General features: G+C 46.2%; 1 protein-coding gene across 1 annotated transcript in view; it reads left to right on the top strand.

The window, feature by feature from the left end:
- lingo3b (leucine rich repeat and Ig domain containing 3b) overlaps nt 1-9,348 on the top strand; it is a 30,573-nt gene extending 21,225 nt beyond the window's left edge. Inside the window, exons 2-4 of the mRNA XM_083689899.1 lie at nt 6,265-6,865; nt 7,031-7,774; nt 7,922-9,348. Of these exons, the coding sequence (XP_083546025.1) occupies nt 6,320-6,865; nt 7,031-7,774; nt 7,922-8,497 (1,866 nt within the window). The 5' untranslated portion in view covers nt 6,265-6,319 and the 3' untranslated portion in view covers nt 8,498-9,348. The remainder of the gene's footprint in view (nt 1-6,264; nt 6,866-7,030; nt 7,775-7,921) is intronic.
- Nucleotides 9,349-18,227: the final 8,879 nt, after the last annotated feature.

The following is an 18,227-nucleotide window of genomic DNA, read 5'->3' as shown; positions in this document are numbered from 1 at the left end:
TCAACAGCTTGACCACGGCAGTTTGTCTGTGTGTGTGTATGTATGTGTGTGTCTGTGTGTCTGTGTGTGCACGCAAGTGAGTGTGTGAGTAACATATGCGCATTCTGTATGTGTGTGTGTTTGTGTGCGTGTATCAGAATGTCTAACCGTCTTTATTGTGGGTTCTGGGTGGTGTGTGCGTATTTTTTTCCCTCCGATGGGGATCATGTCAGGGTTGTTGTCACGGTTTGTTCTTCTGGAAGTCGCTGGGCGGTAGCATATTCCCAGAATCTGTGAGTCATAGAATATAATAACCTGGACACGCAGCACACAAGAGGTTAGCTTATTTGTGTGTTTGTTCCTTTAATCAGCTAAAGGTCACGTCCGGACGAATGTCAGTCTTGGTTACTTCACATTGTCCAGCTCAGCCGCTCAGAGCCGGCTCGCATATCAAGAAGGGGACAGGCGTGTACGATGTCGCAGATAGAAATACGGCATATAGAGCTGTCAAAAGATGTTATTTTATGGCAGCACAGTGGTGTAGCACACTAATGCGCGTACCGTATCATCACAAGGTCCCTGGTTCGATTCCGACCCTCAATATAGCGTGTTCACCCTCCTCTCTCTCACCCACCCTTTCTGTCAACCTCTACTGTCTCTATCCCGACAAAGCAGAAATGCCCGAAAACATTTATTCAAAAAAACAAAAGAAAAAAGATGCCATTATTATGGTTGATGAAGAGACAAGTCTGTTTTCCCCCCAGAACATTCTGTAAGGCTACAACCAAATGAATACAGCCCATGTGGGATATCAGTCTAAATGAGACGAGATCTGTGATAGGTCAGTTAGAACAAGCACGGGGGAGCATCCTGATTGGCTCTAAGCTTGGACAAATGAGTGTGTAGTTGTAATGGAATCGATAAGAGTGGGATTTGGACGGCTGGCTGTCTCGTCGAGTGTTGTTTCTGCCTCTCTCTCTCTCTCTCTCGCTTTCTTTCTCTTTCTTTCGTTCTCTCGCCTTCTATCGGCTTTCTGTCAGCTTTCTGTCCGTGTAGCCCTCTCTACCACCATAGCCAACCCCTCCCTTTCTCTTCCTACACCTCTCTTTCTACCTCCCCTTCTCTCTCAGTCTCTCTCTTTCTCTCTTTACCTCTTCTTCCTCCTCTACCCCCAACCACCCCCCCATGTCTTTGTGTGTCTTAGTGTGTGTGTGTGTGTGTGTGTGTGTGTGTGTGTGTGTGTGTGTGTGTGTGTGTCTTAATGTGTCTTAATGTGTGTGTGTGTGTGTGTGTGTGTGTGTGTGACACACAGTTTCGGACCCCCTACTGAGGCTGTAGTCAGCCCCAGTGAAGCTGTGTGGACGTGCCGTTGAGCCCCGTGCTCCGCCTGAGCCGGGCTTAAAATGAGAAGTCTAAGCATGGATTGAATGTTAGACTTACGGCTACTTAGCTACAGAGAGCACACACTGTCAGCTTTCCTCCGGGGGAAAGTAGAGACATGTCAAGTTTTCAGCCTCAATTTGGTACGTGCCGACACATGTAAAACCTTTCTTAATATCCTGCTGACTGGCTGGCTGCCCGTGCCTCACGGATGCTAAACTGTGTTTGTGTGAGAGCTTTAGGAGGACGTCCGTGAACTTGCGCTTGTCTTTTTCTCTCAAATAACTGTTACTGCCGGTTCACATACTAATTCCTCTGTCCATGAAGATGAAGAGAAGTGTTTGTGTGTGTGTGTGTGTGTTTCTGTTTGTTTGTCTATTCTAGTTTTTCTATCTCTGACAGCAGTAGTGGTCTGCTGTTGTGTCGTGTTAAACCCAGGCAGGGCTTAGAGAGAGAGATGCTGGTCTTAGGGAGATCCACCCTCCACTGCCCTCATACCAGGGGTGCCAGTAAACATGGATGACCTATTTACTTACACACACACACACACACACACACACACACACACACACACACACACACACACACACACACACACACACACACACACACACACATACACTACCTGAGACACACACTCACAGGGATGGACAGACAGACAGACAGACAGACAGACAGACAGACAGACAGACAGGCAGACTAGTATAACATATTTCCATGATATTTCATCTAATGTACGCTGCTATTGTCTTGGACCTGGTTGTTCTTCACTACAACATTTAATCTCAATGAAACTGACTTGAAGAGATATGAAGTTTGTATAACCTACAGCCTAACCTTGATGCCACTGGTGTTGTGTCGACTTCTGAACATCTGGCCAGCCAGTGTTAGGCCATGCTGCTCTGTGTTTGGAGACCAACCACTGGTGTTGCCGCCACATCTGGGCAGTGTTACCTAGGTTACATATTTGGGGCTGGGGGGGGGGGGGGGGGCTTGTTTGTTGGCCTCCTCCCTCTCGGTTCTCCCTCAGGTGTGTCCTGGACATCTGGGCTGTGCTACAGTCTGCCGCTGTGTCAGTCTGAGGCTGGTGCTAGAATATGCCACTGCAGTTTCTTTAGCATCTGGGCTGTGATAATTTATACTGTAAAGTGGTAATTTATTCTGTAAAGTGCTGTGTGAGTTTGGGGAGCCCTGGTGTGTGTGTGCGTGTGTGTGTGGGTGCGTGTGCGTGCGCGTGTGTGTGTGTGCGTTTGCGTGCGCATGTGCGTGCGTGCGCATGCATGATTGCGTGTATGTGGTGTGTCTGTGTGCGTGTGTCTGTGTGCGTGTGTGCGTGCGTGCGTGCGTGCGTGCGTGGGTGCGTGCGTGCGTGCGTGCGTGCGTGCGTGCGTGCGTGCGTGCGTGCGTGTGCAGCTTTGGCCCACACACAGGCACAGCTGTCCAGGTGGTGATACAAGCTGTCACACTGACCCACTGCACACTAATGAGACACGTACAGTACACACTGGGGAGGACAGAGACCTGTAGAGCTGGATGTGTCAGTGTGTGTGTGTGTGTGAGAGATAAGACGACTTGTGTGTGTGTGTGTGTGTGTGTGTGTGTGTGTGTGTGTGTGAGAGTGGGAGATTTCTCTCCCCTGAGGAGTAACACACCTAGGCAGGCGTATGATATAAATGCCAAGAAAAACAGGGGGAGGCAAGAATGTTGTGTGTGTGTGTGTGTGTGTGTGTGTGTGTGTGTGTGTGTGTGTGTGTGTGTGTGTGTGTGTGTGTGTGTGTGTGTGTGTGTGTGTTGTGTTTGTTTGTTCCTGAAGGAACCCTGTCTGTCCTTGATTCAAACAGGAGAGACCTTGGCCGCATTGAGGGAGTCAGTTCACTGATTCATGCTGTGACTCTGCCAGTGACCCGTAAGATAACACTCAGAGGAGCAGAGTGAGACAGGCTGCATCCATCACACTGCCTAAGAGCCAGGGAGACAGAAACACACACACACATACACACACACACTCACACACTCACACACACATACAGACACATAGACACACACACACACACATAGACATTTCTAAGAACCAAAATACCAGGCGCCAAAGGAGTGGCCCAGAGGCAAAGAGGGAGAGGAAGAACACTGTCAATACACATCCATACCCTTAGACCATTGTGTGTCTCCAATCCCTCAGAGGAGCAGGGAGGGAGAAGAGATGGAACATCTTTAATAGAAGCACTTGGTTTGTTTTTGAAATGCATATTTAATCAGTATTTCTTATTTCAAATGCATTCTGTGGACGGGAGGAACTCCTGCCCTTTCGCCATATTCCATGGAGATGTTTAGAAACAGGCGGACCGAATACTTGAGAGAGCTTGCGGTCTTGTCTTGGTCATGTTGAGTGGTTTCTGTCTGGCAGAGTGTGGTTGAATGTTGGCCGGGAATTCAGGTCAGTGACATCTACTGTGCAGCAGCCTCTCCTTCCCTGTGTTTTATTTCCCAGATACAACAAATCATGCATGATTTCATCCAGATCCCTTCAGATATGGCTTCTGTAAACACTGTGTCTTCCAGCTTTCTGTCAGAATGAGGGTCTCCTTCAGTTCAGCCCCAGGCTTAGAGCACAAGCCACAATCTGTGTGGGTTTTACCAGCGGCTTTGTGTGTGTGTGTGTGTGTGTGTGTGTGTGTGTGTGTGTGTGTGTGTGTGTGTGTGTGTGTGTGTGTGTGTGTGTGTGTGTGTGTGTGTGTGTAGGTGGGTTTACGTCTGTGTGGGTTTACGACGCCTCTCTATATGTAAACCAGGATATTAATAACTCATTTGAGATCTATAGGTAAAACTCCCCCCTGCATATACATTCACTAAAGTCTATTGAAGAGGTATGGTACAATACACAGTACATTACCATATAGATAGGGCCACAGGCACTTATACAATAGGCACCCCATGCTGTGCTTCAGAAAGAATGATGTGTTGCTCTCATACACAGTGAGATGAAGAAGAATCATGGAGATGTCATTTATTTATGATGCAGCAGATATACATTCCATCCCTAATAAATGATTTATTATGACTCTCCGACCCTAACTCAGTCTAAATATATTCTATTTTATATTATCATTGCAAAAAAAAAAAAAAAACAGTCAGAGAAATCATTATTTAAAACTGAGATCTGCAGTACTTCTCTCTTTTCCTCTCCTCTCCTCTCCTCTCCTCTCCTTTTTTCTCCTCTCCTCTCCTCTCCTCTCCTCTCCTCTCCTCTCCTCTCCTCTCCTTTCTTCTCCTCTCCTCTCCTCTCCTCTCCTTTCTTCTCCTCTCCTCTCCTCTCCTCTCCTCTCCTCTCCTCTCATCTTATCTCCTCTCCTCTCCCTCTACTGCTAGAGAGAGAGATCCCTGCGGACGAGAAAACTTGAGGAGTTTGGCTCATCGCCCCATGATGCAACATCTGTACAGTGCCCAATAAACACAAACTAGCCCATATATTATTAATCTATTCAGCTCTGCCCTAACCTCCGCAATCATCAGAGTGCTTTTTAACAACCCCGGGACACGAACAGGCCATGTATTCTCCCTCTGATTCACATTCCTCTTAAAGGCTAAACTTTTATAGCCGAGGAGACTCTTGCTTGTATGGTATTTCATTCCAAAAAAACAGCTATGTTAGCTAATCCTGTAGGAACAGGCTGTATCTCTCTGCTCTGTAGAACCTGACAGGTAGTCAGCAGGGGTCAGTCACCCTCCCTCTTGTGTTTGTCTCTGATGGGCTGATCTCAGCTCTCTGTCATTGCTAAGCTGTGGGTGTGGAAGGAATGGCTGATGAGATGGATGTTTTATAGTCTATAAGGCTGGATTCCAAGATGAAAACACGGTCCTGCAGTTGAAAGGTAAAAACAGAAGAGAGGGAAGAGGGGAGTTTTTGAATGGGAATCCAGTCTTTGTGTATTCAGTGATGGCTCAGTTGTAAGGAGTTGTCAGTACAGTATATGTCAACCTACAGTATAACTAACTTGTATGAATGTGGCATGTAACTAACCTTTTCTTGTAGCTGAAGGATATATTTCTGCCCTGAATTATTAAAATCTTGCATGGTTTTATTCTGCAGTTGGTCTTGATCCTCCTACGCTTATTAAATGGGAACATAGAGTATGTTTTAAGGGTGGTACTGTTTGTTCTGGACCTATTGCCAGGTGCTCTCTGACAAATCACTAGATGACAACATTGCGTGGGCAAAATGACAGGTTGCCTCAAGGAATGTTTATGCATTAGCTTTTCATCTGCTATTATTGCAGGGATGAGCAAAATGCTTTTTAATTTATTCAAGTGAAATGACACATACACATATTCACCCACCGACACACACACACACACACACACACACACACACACACACACACACACACACACACACAGCAGCCCACACAATGACTCAAAACATTTCTCCACACAGAAACACACACACATTGCTCATGCATTTCAGGGATGGTTTCCAGACTAACCCTGTTGTCTCCTTGCATTGCATCACGCTTTGTGTCTGATGAATTCAGTGTGCGCGTGCGTGTTTGTGTGTTTGTGTGTGTGTGTGTGTGTGTGTGTGTGTGTGTGTGTGTCGAGGTGTGAGAAAATCACATGTTAAGGAGGGAGGAGAGCAGGGGATGCAACATGCAAGAATTCAGACGGGCTCACTCACGTGACTCCCAATGCCCTAGTTTTTCAGACTCATAGATGAATTAATGAATATCCTGTGTAGTGTGGAGTTAAGTATCCTTAACTCCACCCGTTGACTGTCTCTTTCTCTCCTCCAACCCCTTTCTCATCTATTTAACTCTCCCCCTCCCTCCCTCCCTCCCTCCCTCCCTCCCTCCCTCCCTCCCTCCCTCCCTCTTCATTTATCCATCTCTGTACTCTTCTGTTCTTCTGCAGGTGTGTGGTGCACTGACCCTGCCTGTGATAGGCTAGGAGTCAGCGGACCAGAGCCATGATTGGCCCCCCAGGCCCCGGTGGGCGGCAGCGGTGGTGGCCGTGGATATGGGCGCCGGTGACTCTCCTGGTTACCATGACAACCCTGCTGTTGCCAGGCGGGTGCCAGGCTTGCCCGCCGCGGTGCGACTGTTCAGCCCAGATCCGGTCCGTGGCGTGCCAGCGGCGCCGTCTCACCACCATCCCAGAGGGGATCCCTACGGAAACACGACTCCTGGACCTCAGCCGGAACCGGCTCCGCTGGGTCGAGACCAACGACCTGGCACCGTACCCACGACTCGAAGAAGTGGATCTCAGTGAGAATCTCATCGCCACACTCGAGCCCAACGCCTTCGCCAACCTCCAGAGTCTCCGGGTGTTGAAGTTGAGAGGGAACCAGCTGAAGCTTGTTCCCATGGGGGCATTTGCCAAGCTGGGTAACCTGACCACGCTAGACCTGAGTGAGAACAAGATGGTGATTCTGTTAGACTACACCTTCCAGGACCTGAGGAGTCTCAGACACCTGGAGGTGGGAGACAATGACCTGGTCTACATATCTCACAAGGTAGGGGTTTGTTATCATGTCGAAATAGATTGATCAAGTCTCTCTTGATCCAGGTGAGACTCACCTGGATAAAGTTAAGATGCAAATAAACATTTCTATTGTTCCACTGTCAATTGTAAATAGTTTTTGAGTGTGTACTAATAACGTTTTGATTTGATTTGCTAGGCGTTCTCCGGTCTGTTGGGTCTGGAGGACCTGATGATCGAGCGCTGCAACCTGACGTCCATCTCCGGCCAGACGCTGTCCTACCTCCGCAGCCTGGTCACCCTGCGACTACGCCATCTCAGCATCGCCGCCCTGGAGGACCAGAACTTCCGCAAACTCTCCAACCTGCGGGGGCTGGAGATCGACAACTGGCCGTACCTGGAGTACATCTCCCCCCTCAGCTTCCAGGGCCTGGATCTCACCTGGCTCTCCATCACCAACACCAACATCACCTCCGTCCCCTCCTCCTCCTTCAGAAACCTGGCCCACCTCACCCACCTCAACCTGTCCTACAACCCCATCACCACCCTGGAGCCCTGGGCCTTCAGGGACCTGCTGAGGCTCAAGGAGCTGATCATGGTGAGCACTGGGCTAGCCACGGTGGAGCCCCATGCCATGGGAGGCCTCCGGCAGATCCGGGTGCTCAACTTCTCCTCCAACGACCTCCAGACCCTGGAGGAGGGCTCCTTCCACTCGGTCAACAGCCTGGAGACGTTGCGGGTGGACGGGAACCCTCTGCTGTGCGACTGCCGTCTGTTGTGGATCCTGCAGAGACGCAAGACCCTCAACTTTGACGGCAGGGTGCCGGTGTGTGCCGGGCCGGTCGAGGTGCAGGGGCACAGCCTCAGTACCTTTACCGATTCGGCACTCTTCGACCACTTCACCTGCCAAAAGCCCAAGATACGCAACCGCAAACTGCAACAGGTAACTGGTCCTTCCTCACAATACATCAACCGTGGCTTATACCTTAGTCATAACACTGATAATACCAATGTAAGTCAAATGTCATTACATTGTAAGTACATATTGATATACTTACGACACATTCATTAATTCCTTCCCTCCTCTAAGGTGACAGCTCGGGAAGGGCAGCCGGTGAGTTTCCTATGCCGAGCAGAAGGAGAGCCTGCCCCCGCCATTGTTTGGATCTCCCCACAGCGCAGACGAATCACAGCCAAGAGCAACGGACGCATCACCGTGCTGCCGGGCGGCACCCTGGAGATCCGCTACGCCCAGGTCACTGACAGCGGCACCTACATCTGCATCGCCAGCAATGCCGGGGGCAATGATACCTATTTTGCGATGCTCACCGTCCGAGGCCATCCGCTGGACGCCGCCTCGGCGTACTTCGCCAACCGCTCGCTCTACGCCGGCGAGTTTCTCAACGACACGAATCTGAACAGCACACGCGTCTTCCTCAAGTTCACCCTGGACCTGACCACCATCTTGGTCTCCACGGCAATGGGCTGCATCACCTTCCTGGGGGTGGTTCTCTTCTGTTTCCTGCTGCTGTTCGTGTGGAGCCGGGGACGCGGCCAACGCAAGAACAACTTCACAGTGGAGTACTCTTTCAGGAAGGCAGAGGGCCCCGTGGGGTCTGGTGGGGCCACAGGAGGGGCCAGGAAGTTCAATATGAAGATGATATGAAACAACGCAGCCAGGGTTCCCTTGGGGGAGGCATGAGCACGTCCTGAAAACGTGTTTGATAAAACAAACACACACAGCAGCTGATTCGCAAAGGAAAAAAGATTAAAACACAAATGTATGCACATGCTTGAATGGTCACGATGGCTAGTCTCCATGGCTAGATTCTGATTGGGTGAAAGTCAAATCGAGAGCTATGACCATATTTGGTTTGATGCGATACAAAAGTAAAAAGATGACCTTGATCTCACTGCCTCTCACTGGTGTTACTCAGCTCCTGATACAAATGTGTATTAAAGATAACAATGAGGACCTTTCCAGTGATCTTTCTAAAGAGCTATTATGTTATTTAGCTTGATAAGATGATCTTTTTAAAGAAATAACATTGCCATTTTATCTCGATAAGAATAATACAAGTTAGGAATTATAGAGGATAAGAATAAACACCATTGCTGTGCTGTGGAATGTTGGGAGTTATGTCTCTCTCACAGGAAGTTACATCAGAGGAAGTGAAAAAGACTTCCTAGAAGTCATGCTCATGGAGAGGCATGGAGAGACATGGCTAACAACCAATCACAGCATTTGTAGCTTTGCTTTCCTAAACTGCTATGCTAAGAATCATTGCAATAGCATGTCAAATTGCAATTTAGAGTAAGTTATATAGAGTAATAAGACTATAGTGTTGAATAAAAACAAGCCATTTTTGGAAGCCATTTTGGATATGATTTCTACAGTATCTCCACATTTCTATCAAGTCAACATGCCCCAGCTGAGCATTAGGAAGGGTATGTTGAGACAAGGACTCATGATAAAGATTGAACAAGTGAAATTGATGCATGGAAATTTCAAGGATCAGAACAAAAAGAAAAGAAAAGCCATAGTTAGACTATTATAAAGTACAGAAATGTGGCCTACCTATTTGAAAAACCCACGTCAAAATAAACATTAAAGTGAGGCAACTCAGACGATTGGTCAGCCTCTAAAAATAAAATTGGCCTATATTAATTCCAGACGTGACCGTTTGCGACGAGGTTAGCTGTGTGAGTTTGGGACGAGCACACTGGCCAGGCGTTGCCATGGCAGCCCGTCGTCCCAGGGGTTTGGTAAGGAAGCCAAGCCCAACCGGACACGGGCCTCATGGTAACCATAACAACCAATACAGCGGAGGGCAGGGGGTGGGTTGTAGGAGGGGAATGGGGGGGAGGGGGGTATCTAAATATGACTCCTCTCCTCTCTCTAACCCTCTGTTACCCTTGGTGGAGAAGGGTGGGGAGGGAGGTAGGGTGTATCTGCCTCCTCTCTCCCCTCACAAAGCCCTACTCCCCCCGACTGCCCTTGGCTGTGCTGGTGGACAACTGACCTCCACTGGGCCGCCAGGGGGGAGTGGCCTGGAGAGTCAGAACACCCTCAGAGACACATACTGTACAGGGTATGTATGTACAAGAGTACACACACACACACACACACACACAAACACACAAACACACACAGTCATTCACACATGCAAGCATGCACGCACACTCATTCACACATACACTCACACTCACACTTAGTCACACACATGTATGCAGTAAGATCTTCTGGAGGGAGAACACACACACACATATCCACAGCCTCAAAATACATTTCACACATGCACTTGACCTTTTCTCAGGACGAAAACAAAGTCATCAATAGGGCATATACAATCAAACACACACACACACACACACACACACACACACACACACACACACACACACACTGTTTACATTGAAACATCCTAGCAATATTGTAGATACAAAAAGGCAGATCCTACCATTCTCTATGAAGCAAGTAATGTACAGTTTTTGATTGATAGCATTCGACGAAGCCATAGCCTTAGATGATTAGTGCTGGTAATTCTGTGATAGCGGTAGCTGCATGACACACACACACACACACACACACACACACACACACACACACACACACACACACACACACACACACACAGTTATCATCACTAGCTTTTTGTGATATAATGATCATTAGCCCATCTGCTGCCATCAGGCTGGCACATACTGTAGTGGCAGTCAGACACAACCACATCACACACACACACACACACACACACACACACACACACACACACACACACACACACACACACACACACACACTCCACCAGTATGGAACTATTCATACTTAGAATAAGATACCAAAAGCAGCCAGCATGACCTTCCATTCACCTAGCATGCATTCTAACCTAGAGATTCTTGAAGTGACTGTATTTGGCTTGATGGCATTGAACCAGATCAGTACATACAATACATACAATCAGGAGTGCTACAGTAACACATTCAACACCAACACACATGACAAAGTGATAGTAATACCAGTGATACCAACCGCTACTCTTCTCTTGACTGTATCTGTCTCTGAGGTGGCCGGTCAGTGTGCGAATGTCTCTGCCCCCCTAGCCCAGTGCGTCCCCCCCCTATCCCCGCACCCTCGCCCCCACTGGGTCCTCCTTTGGGAGGGGTCCCTGGCTGGAGACCGATGATCACAATGTAAATGAAGTCGTGTTAACCCTGCCCACGCCATGTGCATCGTACAGTGGAGAGTACTGTGGTAATTTATGAAGTATTCTGTTTGTGTTCAGTTACCTCCCTTTTAGTTTTTTTCTCAGTTGATGTTCTCTGTGACCGTTAACCGTCAACCGTTTGGAGTCTGTCATCATCCGTTGTGGGAGAGTTCTCCTGTTCTCAACACTTACAGGTGGTGGCTGTTGAAAATTGCGTGTGTCCGTGAGTGCGTGGGTTTGCGCGCTTGTGTGTGTGCTTGTTGAGCCATGATGCAAGAGCACTGAACCAGAGATAAAATGATATGCTTGGTCTCTGTGTTTTACAGTTTCGCAGTCAGATTCAATATTCAGTGAGGAAGCTCTGAAATCCTTTCCTGTTCCTTCTGTGTAATAAATAAAGCAGCCAGACTGTGTGATGATGAATAGCTGTAGAGTTGTTAATGCTTGATGAGGCTGAATGAGAATGGATGAGCAAATTGGCCTGGTTTTCACACTGTCTGTACAGAAGGATTCGGCCGCCATCTTGGCTGTCATTGCCCTGGTGTTGAGAACAGTCCCTCATCTCAACGGATGCCTCTCTATCCCATGTCTATCCTGACGTGTCCCCATATCCCCGTATTTGTCGATGGAAAATAGGTTTTAGAAGACAACTGGGAATTTCTGTAGTGGTTGTTGATGGTGTGATCGTGTGAACGTCAATCACAGATGTACGGATAGATGAAGGTATGTAGTTGTGTTATCTTCTTCTCCTCCCTTGCTCCCTCCTTTTCCCTCCCTCTCTCCTCATTGTCAGTTCCGATTCTCGTTGTCCCCTGTTCACAGTAACTAGGCTGGAGTACGGTTGTGTGGTAGTAGACACGTGTTCTATGTGGTCGGTGGTTCAATGTTGTCGTGTTTCCATCTGTTGCTCCTCGTGATGTTATCAACCATGGAGCAGTGACTGACTGGTACAACTGGAATAACGGTAAGGGGTGACCCAGTTTCCCTACAACTTTGGTTCCCCCGTCCCCATTTCCCCCCTTTTCGGGAAACTTCCATTCTGACTGTACACTGCATTCTGGGAGTTGTTTATGGGTATGAGCTATGAAACCTCTGGACTGTGTGTAACTTCATTGTGTAAAGAAAGTAATTCTGCATAGGCGTACAAATAGCTGGTCTGAACTGAGACTGCACTGATATGAGATACTAACACATTTCATTTTCAGACTCGGGTTTATTGAGTTGTTGGAGAGGGAGATAGTCTAGCTGGTATTGTTATGCTGTTCAGGTTTTGAGATTAAGCACTATCATACATATTCATTCTATTCGACCTTTGGGGGTCCTTGACTGTAAAGGGAACTCAGTTTTAGTGTACTTCAAATAGAGAGCCGTTTGAAGTTCACTCAGCCAGCTCTTACCCTGTTTCCTCCAGCCCACCTGGTCTCCTAGGTTACTGGTTATGAATCCCTTTGAGGAGTATGTTCAACATTCTAAGTGATGCTAATTGATGACATCAACATCAAAGTGGACTGCTAGACCCGAAGAGATCTGATCTGACCACTTTGTAAAGTTCTGTCATAGAACAGCAAGCACAATGTTCTAGAAGCGCTGCCCTCAAAGTGCGACAGGTGCACCTGACATTTAAGGTAATGACATGGCTCTTTAAATGAGTGAGATCAATGTAACTGAGTCAGTGTCTCATCTTGGGTCCTCTCATCTCCAGAAAGTCTTGAGAAAGTAGGCTGAGTGCTCCCCTGCTCCCTCCCCACACACTGTGTCCTTGCCTGGGGTGGGTTACATGAGAGGCCAGGCGCCCCAGTTACACACGCCTCTCTCGATAGTAGGGTATACCTCCACTGGGGAAGCCCTTTAAGCCTTGCCAAGAGAAAACAGTGACGAAAATAATACAAAAACCCATACACAGATAAAAAAGGGATCATTAGCAGCTACATTGTTTGAATAATTCAAGATTTTTCTGCGTATGTTTCCATTTTTTTGCCACGGTAAGAGAGAAGCGTTGGGGGTTCTGCCCTTGATTGCAGTGGCATTAATTTCCCCCTCAGCCTGCTTCGAAAAACATCAAAGGAATTTGAGTTTAAGTGCTCTCCTATTTGGGCCAAGCAAAGTAGGATAGGAGGATGTGTTACCCACTCACTTCTCAGATAGTTTGCATTGCCCTTAGCTTCAATCAATCTTCCTCCACACTCCTCGAAACTAATCAAGATCTGACACCAGACTCCCTTCAGCTGCTCTATTCTGAATATCACAGACTTAGCAGGGCTGAGAGGACAAGACATGTGATACTGGGGAAGAGATAGGGGGAGGGGAGCAGAGCTGGTTTGGTTGAACGTTAAGGTTTTATATAATTGTTTTTTTAATTGTAGGGGGAACAGCTGAAGTGGGCTTGAAGACACAATCTTGTGGTTGCTGGGGAAGTACACTGCCACCTGTTACATACAAGTTCAGACTTCTTGGCAGAGGTGATAGTTTGCTCACATGCAGGAAGGCTAGTGCAGATACCCATATCCTCCAGACACTCCCATATCGGCTAAGGTCTCTTTCTAGGGGTCCAAGCACGAACGATATAGCACATTATTCAAATGATGGTTTCTCAATCCATCACAAATATGGGCATCCCTCATGAGGGTTTAACATTCCCATACATGTTAAAGATCTAGTTGGCTATCTGTAGAGTCTAGGCCTATGTGTTATTCAAACTCTTATATTTACATTGATAAAGACTGGGGAGTTCTAAATCTTGACCAGAGAACTGTTGAGGACAGTGAACCCTCCTTTCACTATGGCAATACTGACCCCCGGTGGTAACTGTGTGTCATGGCAGGCATATATATTATCATTAGCATAATGCTATAACAGAGCACTGGCCACATTCACGAAAGTATTGTATTTCTTATATGAGAGCATATTCTGCATTAGATTTCAGATGCTCATTAGCCATTTCTATCATAAAAAACAAATGGACTGTTAGCTTCTTAAGTCAGTATTCTACTGATTTTTTTAAATAGCCATAGAACATGAACTCGACTCAGTTTCGAGTGTTTGACTAGATATCTATGATACGTTAGGTTAGACATCTCAGACGGATGTAGAGATGACAGAAAAAGTGTCTTTCTGAAATACAGATGCAGCATTTGCTCTTCGAGCTCAGAGTGTCTGTGATAATAATCACTTTCAGACTTCACTGATAATCACTTTCAGACTTCAAATCGTTTCACAATGATAGCAACAATGACTAACACATTCTCATACATAAATAATATAAAAATCGACTGTATGTGACGTACTGTATGGATGATTCCTTGTAAGAGATGTAGGACAGGAATGCATCAGTTCTCTCTCAAGCAAAACTGTTTTCTTTTTCTCGTGATCTTAGCAGGTTTGATCTATGCATGCCTTTTCTACACAGTATCTGGTCTTGCTAAACTCTCACCTACACCTGTATGGAGAGCAATGGAGGAACCATGGATGATGGCCCTGGGACTGGGTGGAACAAACTGCCATAATAACATGACTCACCTGTACTTACTGTCGAATTAATGGAACCATAGAACCAAGAACCAATAGAACCTACAGAACCAATACAACCTACAGAACCAATAAGAACCTGTAGCTATATACGGAGAGGCTTACTTCAAACTTTTGTATTTGACAGTGTTTGCACTTTGTATAACAATCATTTGTCTTCGTTGGGACCATTGTGTTGCACGACATTTCTACTCACATACAAAAGACATCTATGTAAGACTTTGTTCGCATGAGGTCTCTAGAGCCTCATCACTCTCACGATCACCTCAGGAGTAGGAGGAGGGTTACAGCAAGCTCCGACCTGGCCGGCACTCATTCCTAGGTTTCTACAGCGCTATGAAAAACAGTCTCATGTCATTTCCTTTAAAACGAGATGGTGCCAGGATTTTAGACTCCCCTATACCAGGTCTGAGCTGATGTAACCCACTGTATGTCCTCCCACTCCAAATAAGAGGGTCAATAGTAAGTCTCTCCGTGTGTGACACATCAGTATCCTGCCCCATAGAGTCAAATGTGGGAGCAATATTCAGCAAGTACTGTCATAGTGGGACCACTATAGAGATCCTAATACTCTATCCTTCTATTTAAATGTCTATAGGGACCACTATGGATTGTATATTGTCACTGGGCAGCCAGACTATAGAGCAGCCCCTGGAGATTGTTGTATGAAACATGTAAGACTATTTGAGCATTCTCTTGGTCTGTTGGTCTCTCTCTCTCTCTGTTTCTTTTAATGATTATGGGCCATGGTGGTAAAAGCCTTGCAGCATCCTGGCACCGGCCTCGTTAAGAAGTTTGGATTTATTTATTTTTTTTTCTTCTGGTGAATTGTTCTATTATTTACCTGAGTCAGTCATTAGTAAAGCTGTTGAAACCTAGGAATGGGTGTCGAACCCTTTTACTCCAGGCTAGCCCAGTGACACCCACATACTGCTACAGGTTCTATCTAGTCACAGTTCTAGTTCTATGGTTTTGGTATCTTTAAGGAATTTAACACATTCTAATTGATGAGCAGAACTTTGAAATTCAAGAATTGAACAGTGAGAAAAAAAACAACTAAGAACTCTCCTCAAACGAAAGTACTGGTATCTCACTTCTGATCACACACAAATGCTTCAGATGAAAATCATGTAGTATGAGTCACTCATGCAAAATGATATTTCGCTTTGCATACCTTTAAGTGGAAATACTATAGGCATAGTGGTTTGGATCCTTGGCTTCAGAGAACAAAATTGTACATATTAGATATATTAGCCATATATACTGTCTGTCATCTTTTCTGTAGACTTTCTTTCCCATGTCTGACAGAGTAAAATGACTGTTGAAGTGTAAATACTGTAGGCACAGTTGTGTAGGATAGAGGTCTCTTATATATTCCAGTGTCTCTGTCTCCAGGGATCAAACCTATTCCACCCAGTCAAATGGCAGCATGGTCTGGACTTGAATATGTAGAAGTATATCTGTCTCTCAAACATCTGGGTTATTTTTTATTTGTATGTGTTTTATACTGTTTGTCTTGTAAAAGAAGAACTACTTTTTCGTCATAAAAGCATGTTGTTACTCTGTCAACTGGCTCCTCACTCTTCTTCCTCACGTGTCTGTGTGACTTGTTTTCACGTACATACACACACACACACTTTTTCGAAAAATGATTTTCATTCTAGCCATGCACCACAAGATGGCAACCGTGTATCAAAGTGTTAGACAACATCGCTGTCCTGCTCCGTCTAATCATTCGGCACTGCACTATCGTCTTGTTTAAAAATGCCACGTGAATGTTTCTAGCGAGTTCTCTTCGTGCTTTTTAAGACAGTCTAATACTTCTAACAATGTTCAGTTAAACACACTGTAACCCAAATGTTTCTTCTCATGTGAATGAAAAGCAAAGGTAGTCTGTCGTCCAATTGTTTGTTTCTTTATTTAATTACTCAAAACACACAGTTTACCCATACTGGTTTTTCACTTAGTGTATTTTCTGTTCCAGTTATTACTCCCTTCTACAGGGTACCAGCAGGCGGACATGAGTAACTGAACAGGATCTCAGGGAATGGTTCTCAGGGTGTGTGTGTGTATGTGTGTGTGTGTGTGTGTGTGTGTGTGTGTGTGTGTGTGTGTGTGTGTGTGTGTGTGTGTGTGTGTGTGTGTGTGTGTGTGTGTGTGTGTGTAGATGTCTTAGCACTGAAATGTACTCTGATATGGAGACTTATACCCTTAGAGTCGTCATACCCTAGGTGAATGGAACTAGCAGACAGAGCGACATGTTAAAAACATTAAATGAACAGTGTTTGACATAGAGATTGGCCTGGCATTTCTGTAGCATTCTGTGCTAGAGGAAAAAAATACTTTAGACCTTAAAAAGAAGTACATTTCTCAGAATTGGGTTGCTAGTGGGGGCGATCAATAGATCAATCAATCTATTAATGAAGGCCTAGAATGTGTTCATTAGAGGACTTGTGGTAGAGCTAAAGAGTAGAAACTGCTTAGAGCCATGGTCACCTCTCAGCCATATTGAGCTCACATAGGGTAGGCTAATAAGATAAAAGATTGTGTTTTTGTGTGTGTGTGTGTGTGTGTGTGTGTGTGTGTGTGTGTGTGTGTGTGTGTGCGTGTGTGCATGTGTGCGTGTGTGTGCTTGATAATTTGATCAACATCTTCGATTATATGTCCACTTAACTAGTCAGAGCTATCCTCCGGGAGGGGGAGCGTCCCTAGCGCCTTGACCTCTGCTTGGAGGTCATCCTCCAAAGGTTGAAGGTGAAGGGGGAAGGGGACCCGCAGCATCACTGAGAACCATCCCTCTTCTTATCCTCTCATCTTTCCTGTTCAGTTATTCTCCGCCTGCCTTTCACTACCCCCCCCCCCTTCTCTCTCTCTCTCTCTCTCTCTCTCTCTCTCTCTCTCTCTCTCTCTCCTCTTCTCTCCTCTTTATTGGAAATTGATTGTCTTCTACCATCACAAAGACACTTGGTTCAGATTGATTGACTGGTTAAAAGAAGAGGGAGAGAACATCGTCACTGGGGCTTCTGGATCGCTGGTCTGTCTGTCTGTCTGTCTGTCTGTCTGTCTGTCTGTCTCTCTCTCTCTCTGGAGGTAATGTCTCCCCTCCACAACAGAAAGATGATGCAATTTCACTGTACATTCTGAAGGCTGGCTGCCTGCCTGTCTCTGCTGATGCCAACCTGTTATTGTCTTGTGGCAAGGCAATGGCTTAGCTATTTTGAACGCAGAGAGTCAGACACCTATTGGCCTGCTATTCCAAAACATGGATACACACAGATGCCTTCCATTCAACACCATGAAATAAAAGGATGAATCAAATACACACAGATAAAAGGAAGGGTCATACAGACATGAACAGTACAGAGATTAGATATCCATTTCCCCCCACGAACACACAGTAGGGGACGGTTACACACAAGACAACAGACACAGACCAGGAAAGAGAGAGTCAGGGAAGAGGAGAGAACATATAGATACATACAAACACATAAACCAGCACAAACAAGAAGGAACGACCAAAGGAAAAAACAGATAAAATGGCATCCCCTCTCTCTCTCTCTCTCTCTCACTCTCTCTCTCTCTCTCTCTCTCTCTCTCTCTCTCTCTCTCTCTTTCTTTTCAGATCTCTTTTCCAGCCCCAGTTATTCTTTCATTGTCTCCCCC

Source organism: Argentina silus, assembly GCF_951799395.1.
Source record: "Argentina silus genome assembly, chromosome: 18".
Taxonomy (NCBI): domain Eukaryota; kingdom Metazoa; phylum Chordata; class Actinopteri; order Argentiniformes; family Argentinidae; genus Argentina; species Argentina silus.
Note: the sequence above shows the minus strand (reverse complement) of the source record. Positions and strands in the feature narration are given on the sequence as shown.